Source organism: Oryctolagus cuniculus, chromosome 1, assembly GCF_051225735.1.
Source record: "Oryctolagus cuniculus isolate XC-2025 breed Fujian yellow rabbit chromosome 1, ASM5122573v1, whole genome shotgun sequence".
NCBI lineage: Eukaryota > Metazoa > Chordata > Mammalia > Lagomorpha > Leporidae > Oryctolagus > Oryctolagus cuniculus.
In genome coordinates this window covers 238,111,465-238,130,928 of record NC_142867.1, presented here as the reverse complement: position 1 = coordinate 238,130,928, position 19,464 = coordinate 238,111,465, and the positions used below count along the sequence as shown (strand labels likewise).

The window sequence follows — 19,464 nt, the reverse complement described above, 5'->3', positions numbered from 1 at the left end:
CGCCTCATGAACAACACAGTGCAGGCAATGAAAGAACAAGACTTCATCAAAATTAACATTTCTATAGATCAACAGACACAATCAACAGTGAAAGGCAACTAACAAATAGGAGAATTTAAGGTTCACAACTTATAGAGGGTTACTATTTAGAAAACATAAAGAAGTCCTACAACTCAACAAAATAAAAAACTCCTAATTAAAACACTGAGCAGGCCGGCGCTGCGGCTCAATAGGCTAATCCTCCGCCTGCGGCACAAGCACACCGGGTTCTAGTCCCAGTCGGGGCGCCGGATTCTGTCCTGGTTGCCCCTCTTCCAGGCCAGCTCTCTACTGTGGCCCAGGAGTGCAGTGGAGGATGGCCCAGTGCTTGGGCCCTGTACCCCATGGGAGACCAGGAGAAGCACCTGGCTCCTGCCTTCGGATCAGCGCGGTGCACAGGCCACAGCGGCCATTGGAGGGTGAACCAACGGCAAAGGAAGACCTTTCTCTCTGTCTCTCTCTCTCATTGTCCATTCTGCCTGTCAAAAAAAAATAAATAAAAATAACACACAAACACCAACACTGAGCCAAAGACTGGAGTAGACATTTCTCTAAAGAACATTCATCGGGCTGGTGCCATGGCACTATAGGTTAATCCTCCACCTGTGGCACCAGCATCCCACATGGGCACTGGTTCAAGCCCCGGCTGCTCCTCTTCCAATCCAACTCTCTGCTATGACCTGGGAAAGCAGTAGAAGATGGCCCAAATCCTTGGGCCCCTGCACCTGCAGAAGCTCCTGGCTCCTGGCTTTGGATCAGCACAGCTCCAATCATTGCGACCATTTGGGGAGTGAACCAATGGAAGGAAAACCTATCTTTCCCTCACCGTCTGTAACTCTACCCTCTCACTGTCTGTGACCTTACCCCTCAAATAAATAAATAAAATCTTCAAAAAAAAAAAATTCACAATGGCTAACAGGCATGTGCACAGACACTGGGGCTGGTGTTGTGGCACAGGTTAAGCCAGGGCTCACGGTGCTGGCACCTCACATCAGGGCCACAGTCTGAGTGCCGGTTGTTACACTTCAGACCCAGCTCACTGCTAACACACATGGGAAGGCAGCAGAGGATGGCCCAATTCCCTGGGTGTGCCATCCATGTGGGAGGCCCAGATGGAGTTCCAGACTCCTGGCTTCAACCTGGCCCAGCCCTGGCCTTTGCAACCATCTGGGAAGTGAACCAGCATATGGAAGACCTCCCGTACCCTGTCTTTCCCTCTAACTCTGCCTTCCAAATAAACAAACCTTTAAAATTAAAAAAAACTTTTTAAATGTTCAACATCACTAATAATCAGGAAAAGGCACATCAAAACCACAGTGAGATATCACCTCATACCCATTAGGATTGCTACTGCTGGATGGGATGGAGCAGGATGGGAAGGGAAGCGAAGCGAAACAACAGGTATCGGTGAGACTGAGGAGCCATAGAAGGCTGATGAGCTGGTGGTAGTGATGCGTCACAGCAGCTGTAAACAGTATGGTGACACCGCAAAAATGTGAACATGGAGTAACCATAAATCCAACAATTCCACTGCTTCCTAAATCATAAAATAGGGTCTCAAAAAGGTGTCTATGTGGCCATGTGCACAGTCAGTACCAAGTGAAGCAGCCCAAGTGTCCTTAGACAGAAAAATAGATTAACATGGCCTGCACACACAGTGGACAGCATTCAGTGTCACAGAGGAGGAAAATGGCTACACTAGACACGCATGGACGCAGAAATGCAAACCCTGCACTGGTTCAAGTTGTCAGAATCTACAGTGACCATGGCTGTACAACGTGAATTTCATGGACTGCACACTTATAGGTGGTGAGGATGGTGACTTCTAGAGTGAGTACTGTGGCTCAGATGCTCACATCCCTCATGAGAATGGGGGCTCAAGTTCTGGCTGTTGTTTCCAATCCAGCTTCCTGCTAATATGCCTGGGAAGTAGCCAATAATGCCTCAAGTACTTGGGACCTTGCCATGCATGAGAGAGACCAAGATGGAGTTTCTGGCCCCTGACTGTAGCCTGGCCCAGCCCCAGCCACTGAAGCCATCTGGGGAGTGAACCAGTAGATGGAAGGCAGATCTCTCTCCCCTCCCCACTCCCCTTCCTGTCACTGTTTTACATAAACAAATAAACTGCAAAATACATGAACTTTCTGTTATGTGTCTTTTACCAAGACAACAAAAGGAAATCAAGGCACCCCATCTCCTGCAGATAGGAACGGGGATACAGGAACACAGACAAGAATAATTGTCATTCAAAGTGTTTGACAGTCTATGCAATAGGTGAGCCAAAGGCCCAAACACATGGGTTTGGGGGATACAAGGATGCATGTGATGTTAAGGTGAGGTGAGCAGGCAAAGGACTCAAGGCAAGAGCAAGCATGGCACACATGGGGAGCAGCGTGTACCCTGGTTTGATGGGAGACGACCGTGCAGGCACAGGAGGTACACGGTGCCCCTGTGCTCTCTCTCATGCACAGCCTGTGCCAGGCGGCACCTGTAGGTTTATCAGACCCAGCCAGCCCTGTGCTGATGTGCTGCTGCCACCAGCGCAAGCTGGGTGATCTGCGCCAGCAGACAGTGCAGGCAAGGGTAAGACAAGTCTGAAGAGTTGGAACCTTGATCCCCAAATGTGGATGTGAGAGGTGTTGGGGGAGATGGGGGAGGGCAGGGTCAAGTGAAGTCCTGAGGATGGATCCCAGGAGGAGAAGAGACCTGAGCAAGCAGCTGTCTGTCTCACCAAAGCAGTGCAGCAGACGGGCCTCACCAGATGCTGGTACCACACTCCTGGGCTTCCCTGCCCACAGAGCCAGGAGGTAAATAAATCTGTTCTTTAAAATGACCCAGCCTGTGGTATTCAGTTATTGCAACAGAAAACAGACACAATCCGCGGACTGGGGTTGCAAGTGGCTTCTTGTCGTTCCCCTGAGGGCAACAACCCAACTTCCAATCCAGCTCCCAGGGTCAGGATGGGATTCACTCCTCAGGCCTCAGAACTGTTTGTCCCCCTTGGGATGTCCTTTTCTTTCCCTAAGAATGAACTCTCTTCCCTCCTCTGAAGCACAGCTCACATACACCAGGCTCCCGTAACTCATGCATTAGGTCGTCTGCTGTGTGCACACAGGGGCATAGCTTGAGCACAGTATAACTGTCCTTTCACATGTCGACCAGGACTGGCTCTCACAGGGTCACTGGACACCCAGGTCAGGCACTATTCCTCCTGTGCCACCTACAGACTATGGGGCAGACGGCTCAGCATGGTGCTGTCCACCTCTCCAGCACTTGCAATTTTCAAGCCCAGATCAATGAGGGTAAAAATAAAACCCTGAGAGGAAATAATCACAAGAGGCCAGTTCTTGCTCTGGTATAAAACATGATCTTTAAAAGAACATTTTCAAAGGATATACTGAGGAACTGCGGGGCCTGGGTGAGGAACCTACACTGCTTCTAACAACCCACAGTCGTGAAGAAGACCTGCCAGGCAAGCAGCAGGCAGGCCCAGGTCTACTCTTCACAGAGGCTCATTCTTCCTCCTGGGCCAGCCACGACTCAGCTTCTGCCCCAGGCCAGCTCCTCGGCACCAGCGGGACTGTCACAAGCACAACTCAATATGGAGTTGCACAACCGTTACAAGTGATCTTTCCAGGACTGGCACTGTGGAACAGCAGGCTAAGCTGCTGCCCGCAGGGCCAGCATCCCATATGGGCACTGGTTTGTGTCCCAGCTGCTCCACTTCCAATCCAGCTCCCTGTTAATGCACCTGGGAATGCAGCACAGCATGGCCCCAGTCCTTGGAAGAAGCACCTGACTTCATCGTGGTCCAGCCCTGGCTGTTGTAGTCATTTGGAGAGTGAAGTAGCAGATGGAAGACCTCTCTCTCTCTCTCTTTTTTTTTTTTTTTTTTTTGGGGGGGGGGGGAGGCAGGCAGAGTGGACAGTGAGAGACAGAGAGAAAGGTCTTCCTTTGCAGTTGGTTCGCCCTCCAATGGCCGCTGTGGCCGGCACACCGCGCTGATCCAAAGCCCAGAGCCAGGTGCTTCTCCTGGTCTCCCATGGGGTGCAGGGCCCAAGCACTTGGGCCATCCTCCACTGCCCTCCCGGGCCATAGCAGAGAGTTGGCCTGGAAGAGGAGCAACCGGGATTGCAATGCCAGCATCCCATATGAGTGCCACCTCGAGACCCAGCTACTCCACTTCCAATCCAGCTCTCGGCTATGGTCTGGGAAAGCAGTAGATGGCCCAAGTGCTTGGGCCCCTGCACCCATGTGGGAGACTCAAAAGCAGCTCCTGGCTCCTGGCTTCAGATTGGCGCCTCTGCAGCCATTGCAGCCATCTGGGGAGAATGGAAGAGCTCTCTTTCTCTTTCTCTCTCTCTCTCTCTGCCACTGCCTCTGCCTCTCTGTAACTCTGCCTTTCAAATAAATAAATAAATCTTTAAAAAAAAAAAAACTGTTTATACATCTGAAGTAACAGAATTACAAAAATGGAGAGCAGACTAGAGGCTGCTGGGACTTGGAGATGGGGGTGACTACACAGAGATGACAGCCAGGGATCCTGGTGTGACAGAATGTTCCAGTCTCTACGGTAGCAGTGGCTAGAAACATCTACACATGTGATCAAACTGTACTCGTCCACCACATACATATATAAAAGTTATTATCACAGTGACTGACATTTGGGCATTGCACCAATGTCAATGTCCTGTTTTTTATCCTGTTTTCTAGTTACAGAAGATGTTACCATAAAGGAAGCTGCATGGAGGGCACATGGGCCATCTCTGCACTACGTTTATAACTTCCCATGAATCTCTAATTATTTTACAAATTGTGACATAGGGCCATGTTGCACAGCAGACTAAGCACCCGTAATGCCAGTATCCCATATGGGCACGGGTTTGAGTCCCCGAGCCCCATTCTGATCCAGCTCCCTGCTAATATGCCTGGGAAAGCAGAAGATGGCACAAGTGCTTAGGCCCCTGCTCCCACATGGAAGACCCAAATGAAACTCCTGGCTCTTGGCTTTGGCCTGGTCCAACCCTGGTCACTGCAGCTGTTTGGAGAGTGAATCAGCAGATGGATGATCTCTCCTCCCCTTTCTCTATCTGTGCCTTTAAAAAAAAAAAGTTTCAACATTTACAAAATACTGGAAAAGTCTGAAGCCACATCAGCCTGGCCAGGCTAGGTGAAGAGGAACCCAAGGACAGGGCCAGGATCAGTGACAGGTGTTGTTTCCAGGAGGTATCTGCATGGCTGGCCTATAGGAGGATGGAATGCTTGTTGGCTCAGAGGATCCGTGGAGAGCAGAGTCCCATGCTTGGTGGGCAGCAGCCGGCAGCCCTGCCCATCACTAACCAGCAGTCACTGCAGGCAACTGTGGAGAAGACAGTATCCCAGAGACCAAGATGGGACATGGGGCAAGGTGGGCAGTCAGCATGGAAGAGAAAAACCACCAAGAGCAAGAGGGGTCAGGACCAAGCAACACAGCTCCAGAAGGAAATGGTCGTCAGTACCTTCAGAAGGACAAAACCAAACACAATTGACACTGTTTTTAACTAATCAGATAATGGGCAAAACTGATGTCAAACACATCCATGCATGGAATGGATAGCAAAGACGCAAACAGCTGAAGAACAAGTCAGGAAACTGGCAACAGGCAAGGAACTGCCTGAGAAGACAGAACCCAAGGTCCGTCTATAGGGAGTTCTATGGGAAGAAAAAGTACTTTGCATGTTTCTGGAGCTAAATTCACAAACCCTCACACTGGCAGGGCCTGTGTGGACAGCAAGCTGACAACACTGCAGAGAGAGCTGACAGGACGGCAGCCCCCAGAGCTTTACAATGCCAGCTTCCAGAAGTGCCAAGGGAATACAATACAGTCATAAACCTAGACATCAGACTGGAGGAGCAGCGTAAAGGCAGTGTAGACGTTCTGGTAAAATGCATCACACGCTGGTGCGTGAACCACAGTGAGAACAGTGGCAGGTGCCACCTGCACCTGCACTCACACCAACAGCTGCTCTGCTCTGAGGCAAGCCTGAGCCTGCCATTTGGTGCAGGAAGGTAGACGGGGGTGTGCTTCAGTGTGGCTCTCTGTATGCACGCCTCGGCGCCCTGCAGCACCAACCCACTTCATTCTAGTCACTTCCTGGTGACCAGGCCCACAGCTGGAGAGGACGTGGTCTCTGTAAAGGTCCACACAGACACGAGAATCGTCCAAGAGCAAAGCCCACAGAGGAAGTGGACAAAGTGTCACCAGCACCATCCCACACGCAAGAGGCCTCAGCACTCCTAAACCGCTCTCAGGCAGTTCAGGTCTCAGCTGCCTTTCACGGCCTTTTTCATTCATGCACAAAAGTCCGTTTGCCATTACCGAAACCAAACAGAAGACAATGAACAGCAAGCAAGAGAAGACACGAAATTACCAGGCCTGGGATGGATTTCGGCATGGTCTTTCGTGCCCTGTGAACCTTGACATCAGGGCCAGGAGCCACAGGTTTCCTGTCTTCTGTGTCTGTGCCCCCTTCCCCGGGCATGGCTGCCGCTGTGGCTGGCATCTGAGGAAAAGCACTTGGAGTCCTGCCTTTACCAGCCCCTCCAGGAAGGGTCTTTGCAGCATGGCCAGGAAGCGAGGTGGCCAGAGTGCTGGTAGTCCTCACTGGCTGCCCCTGCAGGGCCGGCTGAGTCAGGAAGTAGCCATTGCTGCCAACAACAGAAGTCTGCAAAAAGTCATCGGCTGTGACATGGTTCTGCTTCCCCACTTCTGAGTCTCTTTCTGAAATCCCATTTTCTGCTATGCGGGGTAGTTTATTGAGGCCCTCCTGCGGGCTAACTTTTGTGCCCTCCTGAGTATGCTTCGCTGCACTTGGATGACTGCTGTCATCACTTTTTGCACAGGATCCATTGGTTTCACCGTCTGCAGCCACGTGGGCCTCTCCTGCCTGTTTCTCCGCTGAACCTTCATCGGCAGCCATGGGGATCTCTGTGAACAAGAAGACAAGATGTCACCAGCTGGAAGTGCCTGCCCTCCCGAAACACCGCCCCCAGTGCAAGAATGACAACTACATGTAAGTCTTATATAAAAGTTCTATAAACTGTGTGTTGTCTAAAGCCATCTATAGAAACATCTTATAGGGGTCAACATTGTGGCACAGCGGGTTAGGCTGCCACCTACGATGCCAGCATTCCACAGGAGTACCAGTTCGAGTCTCAGCTGCTCCATTTCCAATCCAGGTCTCAGATAATGTACCTGGAAAAGCAGCAGAGGATGGCCCAACCGCTTGGGTCCCTGCCACCCACATGGGAGACCCAGATGGAGTCCAAGCTTCAACCTGATCTAGCCTTGGTTGTTGCAGATATTTTGGGATCGAACCAATGGATGAGAAATCTTTCTTTCTCTTTCTCTCTCTTTTCCTCTATGTAACTCTGCCTTTCAAATAAATAAAATAAATCTTTAAAAAAGTCCTCTTAGGGTCAGGGTCAGTGCTGTGATGAAGTGGGTAAAGCTGTCGCCTGCAGCATCCCATATGGGCGCCGGTTCGAGTCCCAGCTACTCCACTTCCAGTCCCGCTATCTGCTAAGGCCTGGGAAAGTAGTGTAGGATGGCCCAAGTCCTTGGGCCCTTGCACCCGTGTGAGAGACCCAGAAGAAGTTCCTGGCTTTGGATCGGCACAGCTCTAGCCATTTCAGTCATCTGGGGAGTAAACCAGCAGATGGAAGACCCCTCCCTCCCACTCCCTCTTTCTCTCTCTCTCCCTCTCTCTTTCTCTCTCTGTGTAACTCTGACTTTCAAATAAATAATAAATCTTTAAAAAAAAAGTCCTTTGGGGCTGTGCTGCCATATAGTGGGCTAAGCCTCCACCTGTGGTGCCAGCATCCCATATGGGCACCATTTTGTATCCCAGCTGCTTTCAATACAGCTCTCTGCTTATGGCCTAGGAAAGCAGTAGAAGATGGCTCAGGTGCTTAGGCCCCTGCATCTGCATGGCAGACACGCAAGAAGCTCCTGGCTCCTAGCTTTGGATTGGCTCAGCACTGGCCGTTGCAGCCATTTGGGAACTGAACTAGCAGATGGAAGATTTTTCTGTCTCTCCCTCTTTCTGTAACTCTACCCATCAAATAAATAAATAAAAATATTTCAAAAAAAAGTTCATGGTGGCCGGCGCCGCGGCTCACTAGGCTAATCCTCCGCCTAGCGGCGCCGGCACACCGGGTTCTAGTCCCGGTCGGGGCGCCGGATTCTGTCCCGGTTGCCCCTCTTCCAGGCCAGCCCTCTGCTGTGGCCAGGGAGTGCAGTGGAGGATGGCCCAGGTGCTTGGGCCCTGCACCCCATGGGAGACCAGGAAAAGCACCTGGCTCCTGGCTCCTGCCATCGGATCAGCGCGGTGCGCCGGCCGCAGCGCGCCGGCCGCGGCGGCCATTGGAGGGTGAACCAACGGCAAAGGAAGACCTTTCTCTCTGTCTCTCTCTCTCACTGTCCACTCTGCCTGTCAAAAAAATAAAAAAAAAAAAAAAAAAAAAAAAAAAAAAAAAAAAAGTTCATGGATTATGTCTATTAAAAAATTCCTTTCATTCCATATACAAACCAACACTTTGACAGATTAAATATAAACTTACTTCTTAGGCATTAACTTTGGAAGTTAACTGGTTGGATTAGGAGTCAGTACAGTAAAAAACAGTATTATTTGGAGCAGAAAATAGGGTTTCAAAAGTGACTTCCTAAGAACAAACTTAAAAGAAATAGGTCAGAAAGGGCCAGACTCCCTGCACATCCTTCACACACGCAGTTCTCCAGAGAAGCTCAGACTGACAACACCCTGGCAGGCCAGGTGTGAGGACGTCACGAACAATGTACACATTTCACACTGTGCGACTGAAAAACAGATTTGCCTTCACTGACACATATCACGAGATGTAGAAAGAGCCTCAGGCAGGTTCAAAACCCTTCATTTGGCTCCATTTCCTAGCAGAGGCTACCTCCCATGTGACATTACTACTGAGCCGACTGAATGTCTGTCTGTCCCTAAATTTTAAGTTGTGTGATAGCAAGGATTCTGCTCACTACAGTACCTTAAGCACAAGAATAACAGGGTATGGAAAACAATGTGTGTGAAATTCATCATTTCTGAGTGAATATAATAATTAAAAAAAAAAAAACAGCAAAATAGAATAAGTGGAAAAGTCTTCAACTCAGAGAAGGCAATACACCAAATTCTACAGCAAATGTTTACTAATTAAGAAATGCTAAAATAGGGCCGGTGCCGTGGCTCACTTGGTTAATCCTCCACCTACATCCCATATGGGCGCTGGGTTCTAGTCCCAGCTAGCTCCTCTTCCAGTCCAGCTCTCTGCTGTAGCCCAGGAGGGCAGTGGAGGATGGCCCAAGTGCTTGGGCACCTGCATCCGCATGGGAGACCAGGAAAAAGCACCTCACTCCTGGCTTCAGATCGGCGCAGCGCCAACCATAGTGGCCATTTAGGGAGTGAACCATCGGAAAGAAGACCTTTCTCTCTGTCTGTCTCTCTCTCTCTCTGTCTATAATTCTACCTGTCAAACAAAAAAAAATTTAAAAAAAGAAATGCTAAATTAAATGCATAAGATCAGAAGTATCACGAGGGATTCCTCAGCACCACTGAAAGAGGAGGTGCTGGTGATACGAAGGGGAGTGAGAGGACTGAGGGTAGGAAAGGAAGGGCCCATTGTTCTCGTTTGCACAGAGACGAATCCATCAGCAACCACAACACAAACGTAGCAACACCACTGAGCTTGAGATTGAGTTACAAAATCAAGGACATTTCTCTACACTAACATAAACAAGAAAATTTAGGAGAAAAACAAATTATTTATGAAAGCAGGAACAAGTACAAAGAGTTCAAAAAATTAGCTGACACTCAAAACCTATGTGAAGAGGCCCTTCTATGTTCCTGAGTGGAAACACAAAAATTACAAAGCTGCCAAGGTTCCTCAAATTGAGTCTATAAACGAAATGATGTTCTAATCAAAATTCCAATCAGTATATCAAAGAACTCCATGCCCATAATCCAAACTGGGGGAGGGGACTGGCAGCAGGCGGAGAGCACGGCCCCAGCTCCTGACTCCAGCTTGCTGCTGCTGCAGCTGTGAGGGCTGCAGAGACTGGGTCCCTGCTGCCCTGGGGGAGACCTAGACTGGGCTCTGCCTGCTCCTAGGCCCAGCCCAGCGGCTGCCGCTGCAGGCATCTGAGGACTGAGCCACAGCATGCGAGCTCGTTGTGTTGGTCTGTCTCCCTCTGTTACTGTGTCTCTCAAATAATTATTTTACTTTGAAAAACGTATAGGGAAGAAAAAATTTTTACAACTAGCCCAGAAAACCACGAAAAAGAGTATTAAAGAGAAAGGAAAGCAGGCTTGCAATGAGAAACAGCTTCTATGGGCTCAGACAGCACCATTGCCCAGGAGGGGCGAAGGCTTACTGGAAAATAGGCCCAAGGGACACTGCCTTCCCTTCCTACTGGAGCAAGGGGAGGGGACCTGCTGTTATGGCTTTTATCCAAAAGCATCCTGAAGAAACCAAGACACAAAGGGTGTGCAGGTCATAAAAGGGTTCACACGGACTCACGGCAGCCAACACGGCTGCGGGCATTCCAAAGGCCACAGGCACAGGGTGGGCTACAGATGTCACTCCCACCTGAATGTTACACCCCATGATGTCACTCCCACCTGAACGTTACACCCCATGATGTCACTCCCACCTGAATGTTACACCCCATGATGTCACTCCCACCTGAATGTTACACCCCATGATGTCACTCCCACTTGAATGTTACACCCCATGGAAGAGAAGTGCGCATCACGAAACCACGAAATCTTTAGGAAAAAAACACTTTGAAGACCTAGGAGCTGGCAAAGTCTTAGCCTTGACACTAGAAGCATAACTGATAAAAGGAGAAATAGATAAACTTGATTTCATTAAAATTAAGAACTTGCTCGACAAAAGCCCATGGGAAAAGTATGAAAACACAGCAACAGACGGGCTGGTGTTTGTGGCACAGTATGTTAAACCACTGCCTACGCTGTAAGCAAAGCTTCAAGTCTCACCTGTTCTACTTCCAACCCAGCTTCCTGGCACTGTTCCTGAAAACACAGCTGAAGGCCGCCCTGCTACCCATATAGAAGATCCGGATGGGGTTCCAGGCTCGGAGCTTCGCCTGGCCAGCCCTGGCTGTCGCAGCCATTTGAGAAGTGAACCAGCAGATGGAACACACCTCTCAATCTCTATCTTTCCTCTCTAACTCTGCCTTTCAAATAAAGAAAATAAATATTTCTGGGAAAAAAAGATAGCAACAGATTGGGAGAAAATATTAGCTAACTACACATATATAAAGAATTCACACAAAGTCAAAGAGCAGTGACCCCAACTCCCAATGAAAGGCCCTTCACAGCCTTCAGGCGGGGAGTGCCCCAGGGGACACAGCACATGCACAGGGCTCCTCCTCCTCAGAGCAGTCCCTGCCACCTGGGCCCCAGCTCACATTTGTGAGCCCGGACGCTGGGCATCACACAGAAGGAGACTCGGTGCTGGCTGCCACTGTCCTCAGCTGGCAGAGGGCCTTCCTTCAGGAAGAGGCAGCACGGAAATGCCTAGGAGTGGGGGCCAGTCTTATGGCACAGCAAGTTGGGCTAATAACTGTGACGCCAGCATCCCATATCAAAGCACTGGGTTAACTCCCTACTGCTCTGCTCTGATCCAGCTCTCTGCTAATGTGCCTGGAAAAGCAGTAGCTGATGACCCAATACTTTAGCTGCTGCACCTACATGGGAGATCAAGATGGCCACTCCACATGAGAGACCAGCTCCAGCCATTGTAGCCATTTCAGGAGTAACCAGAGGATGCAAGATCTTGCTGTCTCCCCCTCTCCCTTTCAAAAAAAATAAACATTAAAAAAAGAAGAAGAAGATGAAAACTGCCAATAAACACGTTTTGGATTTTTTAAAGAAGAATATAAAGAGTTGTGCTGAATGACTACTGAATTTAAAAGAAGAAACACGGCAGATCCCTACGAAGAAAGCTAAGCCTGTCCCAGAGCACAGTGTGACCAGGGTGCAGGACCTGGCAGGAGGGGACACAGGAGCGCGGCAGAGATGCTGAGAGTCCAGTGCTTGGCTTGGTCTTCAGAGGATGCTCCAGGGAAGCTTCCCACGCGACAATGGACGTGGAAGGGACAGGAGCACCAGACAAGGAGCAGGTAAGCTGAAGTCCGGGTAGTCAGCGTTCTGAATACACAGAGCAGGAAGGGCTCTCCTGCTCCCGTTCCACGTCCTGAGCACTGCCCTGACCCTCGCCGCGAAGGCCTGGCAGAGGCTTCATGGGGAGGCTGCTGCTTCGGGGAACGCTGCCTTCGCCTCGTGTCCTTATTGTCAGAGGACAGAGAGCTTTCTTCTGAGCACATCCCGACTGCCCCCTTGGTCTGTGTCTGCTGAGAAGGCTGCAGGGACCAAACACACACGGGCAGGCAACGCTGCCTCACACATGTCCAGTGAAGTAATAAAGACACATGACTCTGAAAAGTATTCAGGATCTTTAATTTTATGTTATATTCTGAAACACAATGCTTTAGCTGGATTGTTTTAAATCAAGTCATTACCTGTTCTGAGAAGGAAATGCACTGTAAGACAAGATGTCTCCTCACATGCAGTTAGCACCAGTCAGCAAGTGTCAGGACGTCCACGACCAGTGTTTCAACAGACTCACACTCAGAACCTCACCACGTGGCTGCGCCTAAGGGCCAGGTCCCTCAAGGGGGGCTGATGGCAGGACAGCGTTTCATCTTTCTTGTACAACCACAACACAGCAATGGCAGTCTCACTTAAATTTGCTTTTGAGAAGAAAGCATTTCCCCAGAATTTACTCATTTTTCCTATCTTCCAAAGCTGACTCTTTCCCAACAAACTCAGCAGCACCGCGTCTGTGTCCTATCTTCACGAAATCTTCTCCAAGCATTTATCAGAGCAGCAATGTTTTCACATTCTGTGCAACCACAACAGCAGGCACCAGTGGCACGGCAGGCTGGGAACACAGCTAACATCCAGCTCTCAACCTGCCTCTGGGGTCCTGGCAGCTACTGAGAGCGTATGGACAGCCGGGTGGCACACCTAGGAACTGCAGAGAGCCTCCACACAGAGCACTGCTGCTCCTTCCCAACACCCACGAAAACAGGTTCCAAAGGGGAAATCCATAACAAACAAAAAAATGCAGGAATCACAGCATAATCTTTTGAGGCAGGTGGAACAGTGGTAAGTAAATAAAACAGAAAAAGCAGGATCTGCAGACAAGGACTGGGACAAGCTGGAAGGGAGAGACAGTGCCACTGAGACCTGAGAGGTGGAGGTGGGAGTGGGTCAGAAAGGGGTACAGCCACCCGACCTGGGACATGACCACCAACCCTAAAGAAACAAGTCAGATAACCAAGATGAAACAGGCAAACACTGAGGAAGACAAAAAACCAAAGTGGATGTGAAAAGAAACAGAAAACCTAAATAAAACTTTAAGAAAAGATCCCATCTCTTACCCCCCCAAAAAAACAAACAGTCCTTGCCATCTAGAAAAGCTATCCTACGAAACATTCTTTTTTTTTTTTTTTTTTTTTTGGACAGGCAGAGTGGACAGTGAGAGAGAGACAGAGAGATAGGTCTTCCTTTGCCGTTGGTTCACCCTACAATGGCCGCCACAGCCGGCGCGCTGTGGCCAGCGCACCACACTGATCCGATGGCAGGAGCCAGGTACTTCTCCTGGTCTCCCATGGGGTGCAGGGCCCAAGTACTTGGGCCATCCTCCACTGCACTCCCTGGTCACAGCAGAGAGCTGGCCTGGAAGAGGGGCAACCGGGACAGAATCCGGCGCCCCGACCGGGACTAGAACCCAGTGTGCCGGCGCCGAAAAGCGGAGGATTAGCCTAGTGAGCCATGGCGCCAGCCCCCTACCAAACATTCTAAAAGTAACTGACGGGGGCCAGTGCTGTGGTATAGTGGGTAAAGCCGCCCACCTGTGGCATCGGCATCCCATATGAGCACCAGTTCAAGTTCTGGCTGCCCCACTTCTGATCCAGTTCCCTGCCTGTGAAAACAGCTGAAGATGGCCCAAGTCTCTGCACCCATGTGGGAGATTCAGAATAAGGTTTTGGCTCCCGGCTTCAGATTGGCCCAGCTCCAGTCATTGTGGCCGTTTGGGGAGTGAACCAGCAGACAGAAGATTGCTTGCTCTCCTTCTCTCTGTATCTCTGCCTTTCAAATAAATAATATATCAATCTTTAAAAAAAAAAAAAAGCATAGTGTGTATGGATTGATCAGGACAGCAACACTCCATGACTGACCTATGACACAACATGACACACATCAAAACTCTAGCTGGGGGCTGGCATCCAACAACTGACAGGAACATTAGTTCAAGTACAGGTTGTTCCACTTCATATCCTTGCTAGTGCCTGGGAAAGCAGTGGAAGATGGTCCGAGGGCTTAGGCCTCTGCCACCCACACAGAAGAGAAACTCCTGGCTCCCAGCTTTTGCCTGGCCCAGCCCCAGTCACTGTAGCCATTTGGAAAGTAAACTAGTAGAAGGAAGACACCTCTCTCTTTCTCTTTCTCTCCCTCTGTAACTCTTCCAAATAAAAACATCTAATTTGCAGAAAAACAAGAGCAACTGTGACAGTGCAGTGCTAGGGTAAGAAAAGGTATAATCAGTGAATAGAAGGGAAAGTCCCAGAACTGACACTCTTTGGGTCAGCGCTGTGTTATGGCAGGTAAAGCCACAGCCTGCAGTGCCGGCATCCCATATGGGTGCCAGTTCAAGTCCTGGCTGCTTCACTTCCAATCCAGCTCCCTGCTACGGCCTGGGAAAGCAGTATAAGATGGCCCAAGTCCTTGGGCCCTTGCACCCATGCAGGAGACCCAGAAGAAGCTCCTGGCTCCTGCCTTTGTATTGGCCCAGCTCTGGCCATTGCAGCCATTTAGGGGGTGAACCAGTAGATGGAAGACCACCACCCTCCAACTCTCTGTAACTCTGCCTTTCAAATAAATAAATAAGTAAATAATTTTAAAAAACGAACTGATATCCCACTGAGTGCAACAAGGCCACAAGAACAATCCATTGCGGAAGCTGGGTCAACTGGATATCAACTTGCCAGAGAATGACACTGGATCCCTACCTTGATCCATATATAAAAACTAACTCAAAACAGATCAAAGACTGCATAGGAAGTAAAACTATAAAAAAGGAAAAATTGGCATGAATCTTTATGACCTTCTACAATGTAATAGTTTCTCAGTTGTAACAAAATCATAAGCAATCAAAGGCCAAAAAAACTAGATAAATACAAACTTCACCAAAATTGAAAACTTTTCTGTTCCACCATCAAAAAGCAGAAAGAACAGCCATACTGAAAATCACATAGGGGACTTGAGTATGTGGTCTACACAGAACTCTGACAACTGAATAACAGCCACCAATAATCCAACTTAGAGGCCTGCACTCTGGGCAGACACTGGTACCAGAGAGACACGAAGACTGGCAACTAGCATAGGAGAGGCTACTCAGCATCAAGAGCCGTGAGGGAAATGCAGAAGAGAACAGACTGAGAACCACACCCACCAGGAGGGCTGCATCAAAATGGCAGAAATTCCAAGTGTTGTAGAGAATGCGACTGATGGTGGAAATCAAAGCAGAGCTCAAAAAGAGGGTCACACTTTGGCTCAGGAGCAGTAGGCATAGGGCAGAGCCCAAGGATAAAAGGACAAAGTGGTGCCCACTCTGGCACCTGGTGTCATAGATGTAATGACTACTCCTAGAAAAAGACAAGGGGGGCCACCATTGTGGCATGGTGCAGTAAGCTGCCACCTGCCATGCCAGCATCCCATGTGGACACAAGTTCGTTTCCCAGCTGGGAAAGCAGAGCAAGATGGCCCAAGTGCTTGGGTCCCTGCCAACCACACGGGAGACGTGAGTGAAAGTCCTGACCCGACCCACGTCATTGCAGCCTCTCTTCCTCTCCCCCTCTCTCTGCAACTCTGCCTTTCAAACCAATAAATAAATCTTAAAATTTAAAAAAGTTTAAAAAAAAAAGGCAAAGACTGAGGATGGTGGGCAGAGAGGTGAGAGGGAGAAATCACAGAACACAGGCACTGAGAGATCAGAACACATCAAGAACTGAGAGGGCTGGGGTGACAGGAAGGAAACACTAGTCAGGTCTCAAAATGTCCTGCAAACAGATGTGAGGTGAGTGGACAGTGGGGGGACCCAAGGCAAGAGGCCCAGGGCTGGGCAGAGGTAGCAGCAGAAGGAAGTGGACAAAGAGCAGGTGGATGCAGGAGCCAGGCCTAACAGGTAAGAGACCTGTACCCATGTCGGGGTGCTTGGGCTTCACACCCAGTTCTTCTGGCTCCTGACTGCAGCTTCATGGCCCTACACACCGTGGAGACAGTGGAGACGACTCGACAGTTGGGTTCTTGCCACTCATATGAAAGACCTAATTTTGATCCCAGTTTCGGGAGGGCCCAGCATTGGCCACGATGGGCATTTGAGGAGTGAACCAGAGGATGGGAACTCACTCTCTCCTTATCTCATCTCAGACTCAAAAAAAAAAAAAAAAAATTTTTTTTTTTTAAAGGAGGCACTCATAGTCACAGACAGCTCAGTGCTGGCTGAGAGCCAGATACACACAGGGGCTGCAGCATCCCAAACTAAATAGGCCCTCACCCCAAACTTTCTTTAGGTGATCTTCTGTGGACCTCTCCCTAGAGAGCTCCTATGGACACCCCTGCATATACACCCTGTGGACAATCCCTGTACACAGCCTCTGCACACACACCCTGCCGTGTTTTCTAAGCCTCTAGTTTTACCTTGTGTAGAATGTCATATAAATGGAGTCAAACAGCATGTGGCCTTTGCAGTCTGGCTTCCTTCACTTAGCAAAACACATTTTAGCACCATCCACATGGTCGCCTGAATCGTACGTGGGTCCTGTTGTCCCATTGTGTAGATGCTGCTGATCCAGTCTGTGGGTCAGCTGAGAACGCCGAATAGTGTCAGTTTCGTTGTCAGGAAGAAATCTGCCTGAAGCATCTGCTGGCCACTCCTAACTTCCTGGTGTGCTTTAAAAGACAAGGATACGTGGGAGGAGGGGAGGCGCTCTACATCCTTTGGTAAATCTTTTCCTTCGCTAGTAGAGTGCATGTGTGTGCGTGTGTGTGTGTGTGTGCGTGTGTGTGTGTGTGTGTGTCTGTCTGTCTGGAACCCTAGGTAAAGGAATTAAACTCAGAAGCCTGGGATAGACAAGAAGACAGAAGAGTGGCAGGTCTTCCAGCTGGGGTGGAGGCTTCTGTCCCGCCCCCGAGGGAAGGCTGCTCTTACCTTCTCTCAGCAGCTCGGTTTTCATGCAGCAGTCCTGTTTAGCTTCCCCCTTAGCTGGAACTGCCTGCTAAAAAGAAACAAGAGTCATCAACCCGAATTTCTCAGGAGGCGGCCCGTCCAACATGCAGACGTGACGCCCCCAGAAGGTGGCACAGACGAGATCAAAAGCAAATTACAGCAGCAGGTGTCAAGTCCTCATCCCACACGCCAGTCCCAAGCTGCTCCATTTCCTGCTAATGTGAATCCTAAGAGGCAGTAAGTGATGCATCAAGTGTCTGGGTCCCTGCCACCCACATAAGAGACCCAGATGGAATTCCCAGCTCCTGGCTTCATCCTGGCCCAATCCTGGCTGTTTTGAGCATTTGGGGAGTGAACCAACAGACAGATGGGAGATCTCTGTGTCGCTCTTCATTCTACAGAAAGGAAGGGAGGGGGAAGGGAAGAGAAGGAAGGGAAAGGGAAAAGGATGAATTTAAAAACCAGAGCAAATTGTGGTCACAAAATTCACTCTCAGAGGCCAGTGCTGTGGTGCAGCAGGTTAAAGCCCCAGCCTTCAGTGCCAGCATCCCACACGGGTGCTGGTTCAAGTCCTAGCTGCTCCACATTCAATCAAGCTCCCTGCTAATGTGCCTGTGAAAACAGCAAAAGATGGCCCGAGTCCTTGGGTCCCTGCACCCATGTGGGAGACCCAGAAGAAGTTCCTGGCACCTGGCTTCGGATTAGTTCAGCTTTGACCATTTGGGGAGTGAAACAGTGGATGGAAGACCTCTCTCTCTACCTCTGACTTTCTGTAACTCTGCCTTTCGAATAAATAAATAAACCTTAAAAAAATTTTTTTCACTCTCAGATATCCAGACAGTTGAGACTTTGTTCAAGCAGAAAGTGACTTCTGTCTCTGGGCGGGGACTGGCATTCAGATAAAAGTCCATGGAAATTTTTACTCTGGACAATATTCACAATAAAAATGTTTCATGTGTTATCTATATAATTAGAAATCTGTTACAGTAATGCTATAAATTATTTCAAGATGCACCATGCTCCTGAAGCAATCCATCTAAGTATTTCCAATGTCCAACAACCTACTAACTAAAATAGCTACAGAAGTAGATACATCAAGCAAATTTAATAAGAAACTTTATAACAATTTGAATGTCTACTATGTGGAGGCAGGTATTATAAAAGATCTCTTGCAATTTTATTTCTTAACAAAAATCTTTGCCTTCCAGAAGTTTAGTGTGGCTAGACAAAGCAAACGCACAGCTCTTTACCAGGTCTCTCCACACGCAGCGGTGGCTCCCACGGGTTCCCAGGAGGTGGCAAGCAGTTTGCACCATCTTGCCTGCACCTGGGAGCCTGGGGTGCAGGGGTGCAGACCACTCTGGGTCTCCCACCTGAAGCTCTACGATCTAGGGGCATAATCCTATAACATGAATGATAACTTCTAGAATGTTCTCTCCAAAAGGACACCAGAGTATTTTCTCAGAATATTCCCACTGAACCTTGAGCTCAAAGCTGACTTCACAAGCAGGGTCACCTCAAGCCTCCCAGCCCTTCCACACTCCTCCTCAGTCCTGCCGGGAGCTCTCCACACCCTCAGGGCTCCCCATGGTGCTCACCTTGCTCCCACCAGAAGCTGACAGCTTCCTTACACCACCAGCACGTGGTCAAGAAAAGGACACAAGCAAGGTCTCTGCTGTCAGTGCCCTGCTACCTCCCCTGGAGGCTGGTGTGTGGCCCCACTGGGGGTTTCCAAATCCCAGGGGCCCCCAAGACCTTCTCAGAAGCCTGACAGGACTGGATTTAAGAAGCTACGAACACATAGGCTCATTCGGGGGACTGATACTACCTGACTTGCCCCCTCGACAGTAGCTGACGGGACCAGCGTTGATGTCTACACCTGGAGTAATCTTCTTAGAGGTCAGTCCTCTCTACTGGACTCCTGGGGTAGAGGTCCATCACATTACCGAGCACCCAGCATGGACACACAGGCCCAACCCCTCACCCATCAAGCTCCACTCTGCAGGCAGAGATCAGGTCGCAATCATTTCTACATCTCCCAAG

At 49.6% G+C, this 19,464-nt stretch overlaps 1 protein-coding gene across 15 annotated transcripts in view; it reads right to left on the bottom strand.

The window, feature by feature from the left end:
• EHMT1 (euchromatic histone lysine methyltransferase 1) overlaps positions 1-19,464 on the bottom strand; it is a 186,711-nt gene that overhangs the window by 103,012 nt on the left and 64,235 nt on the right. For 9 of the 15 annotated variants that reach the window (XM_051838869.3, XM_051838872.3, XM_051838871.3 and 6 more), the window contains 2 exons: positions 17,404-17,470; positions 6,450-7,006 (listed from right to left, as the gene is read on the bottom strand). In XM_051838869.3, the coding sequence (XP_051694829.1) occupies positions 6,450-7,006; positions 17,404-17,470 (624 nt within the window). The remainder of the gene's footprint in view (positions 1-6,449; positions 7,007-17,403; positions 17,471-19,464) is intronic. The other 6 variants (XM_051838870.3, XM_070059748.2, XM_070059757.2 and 3 more) reach the window with 1 other exon arrangement.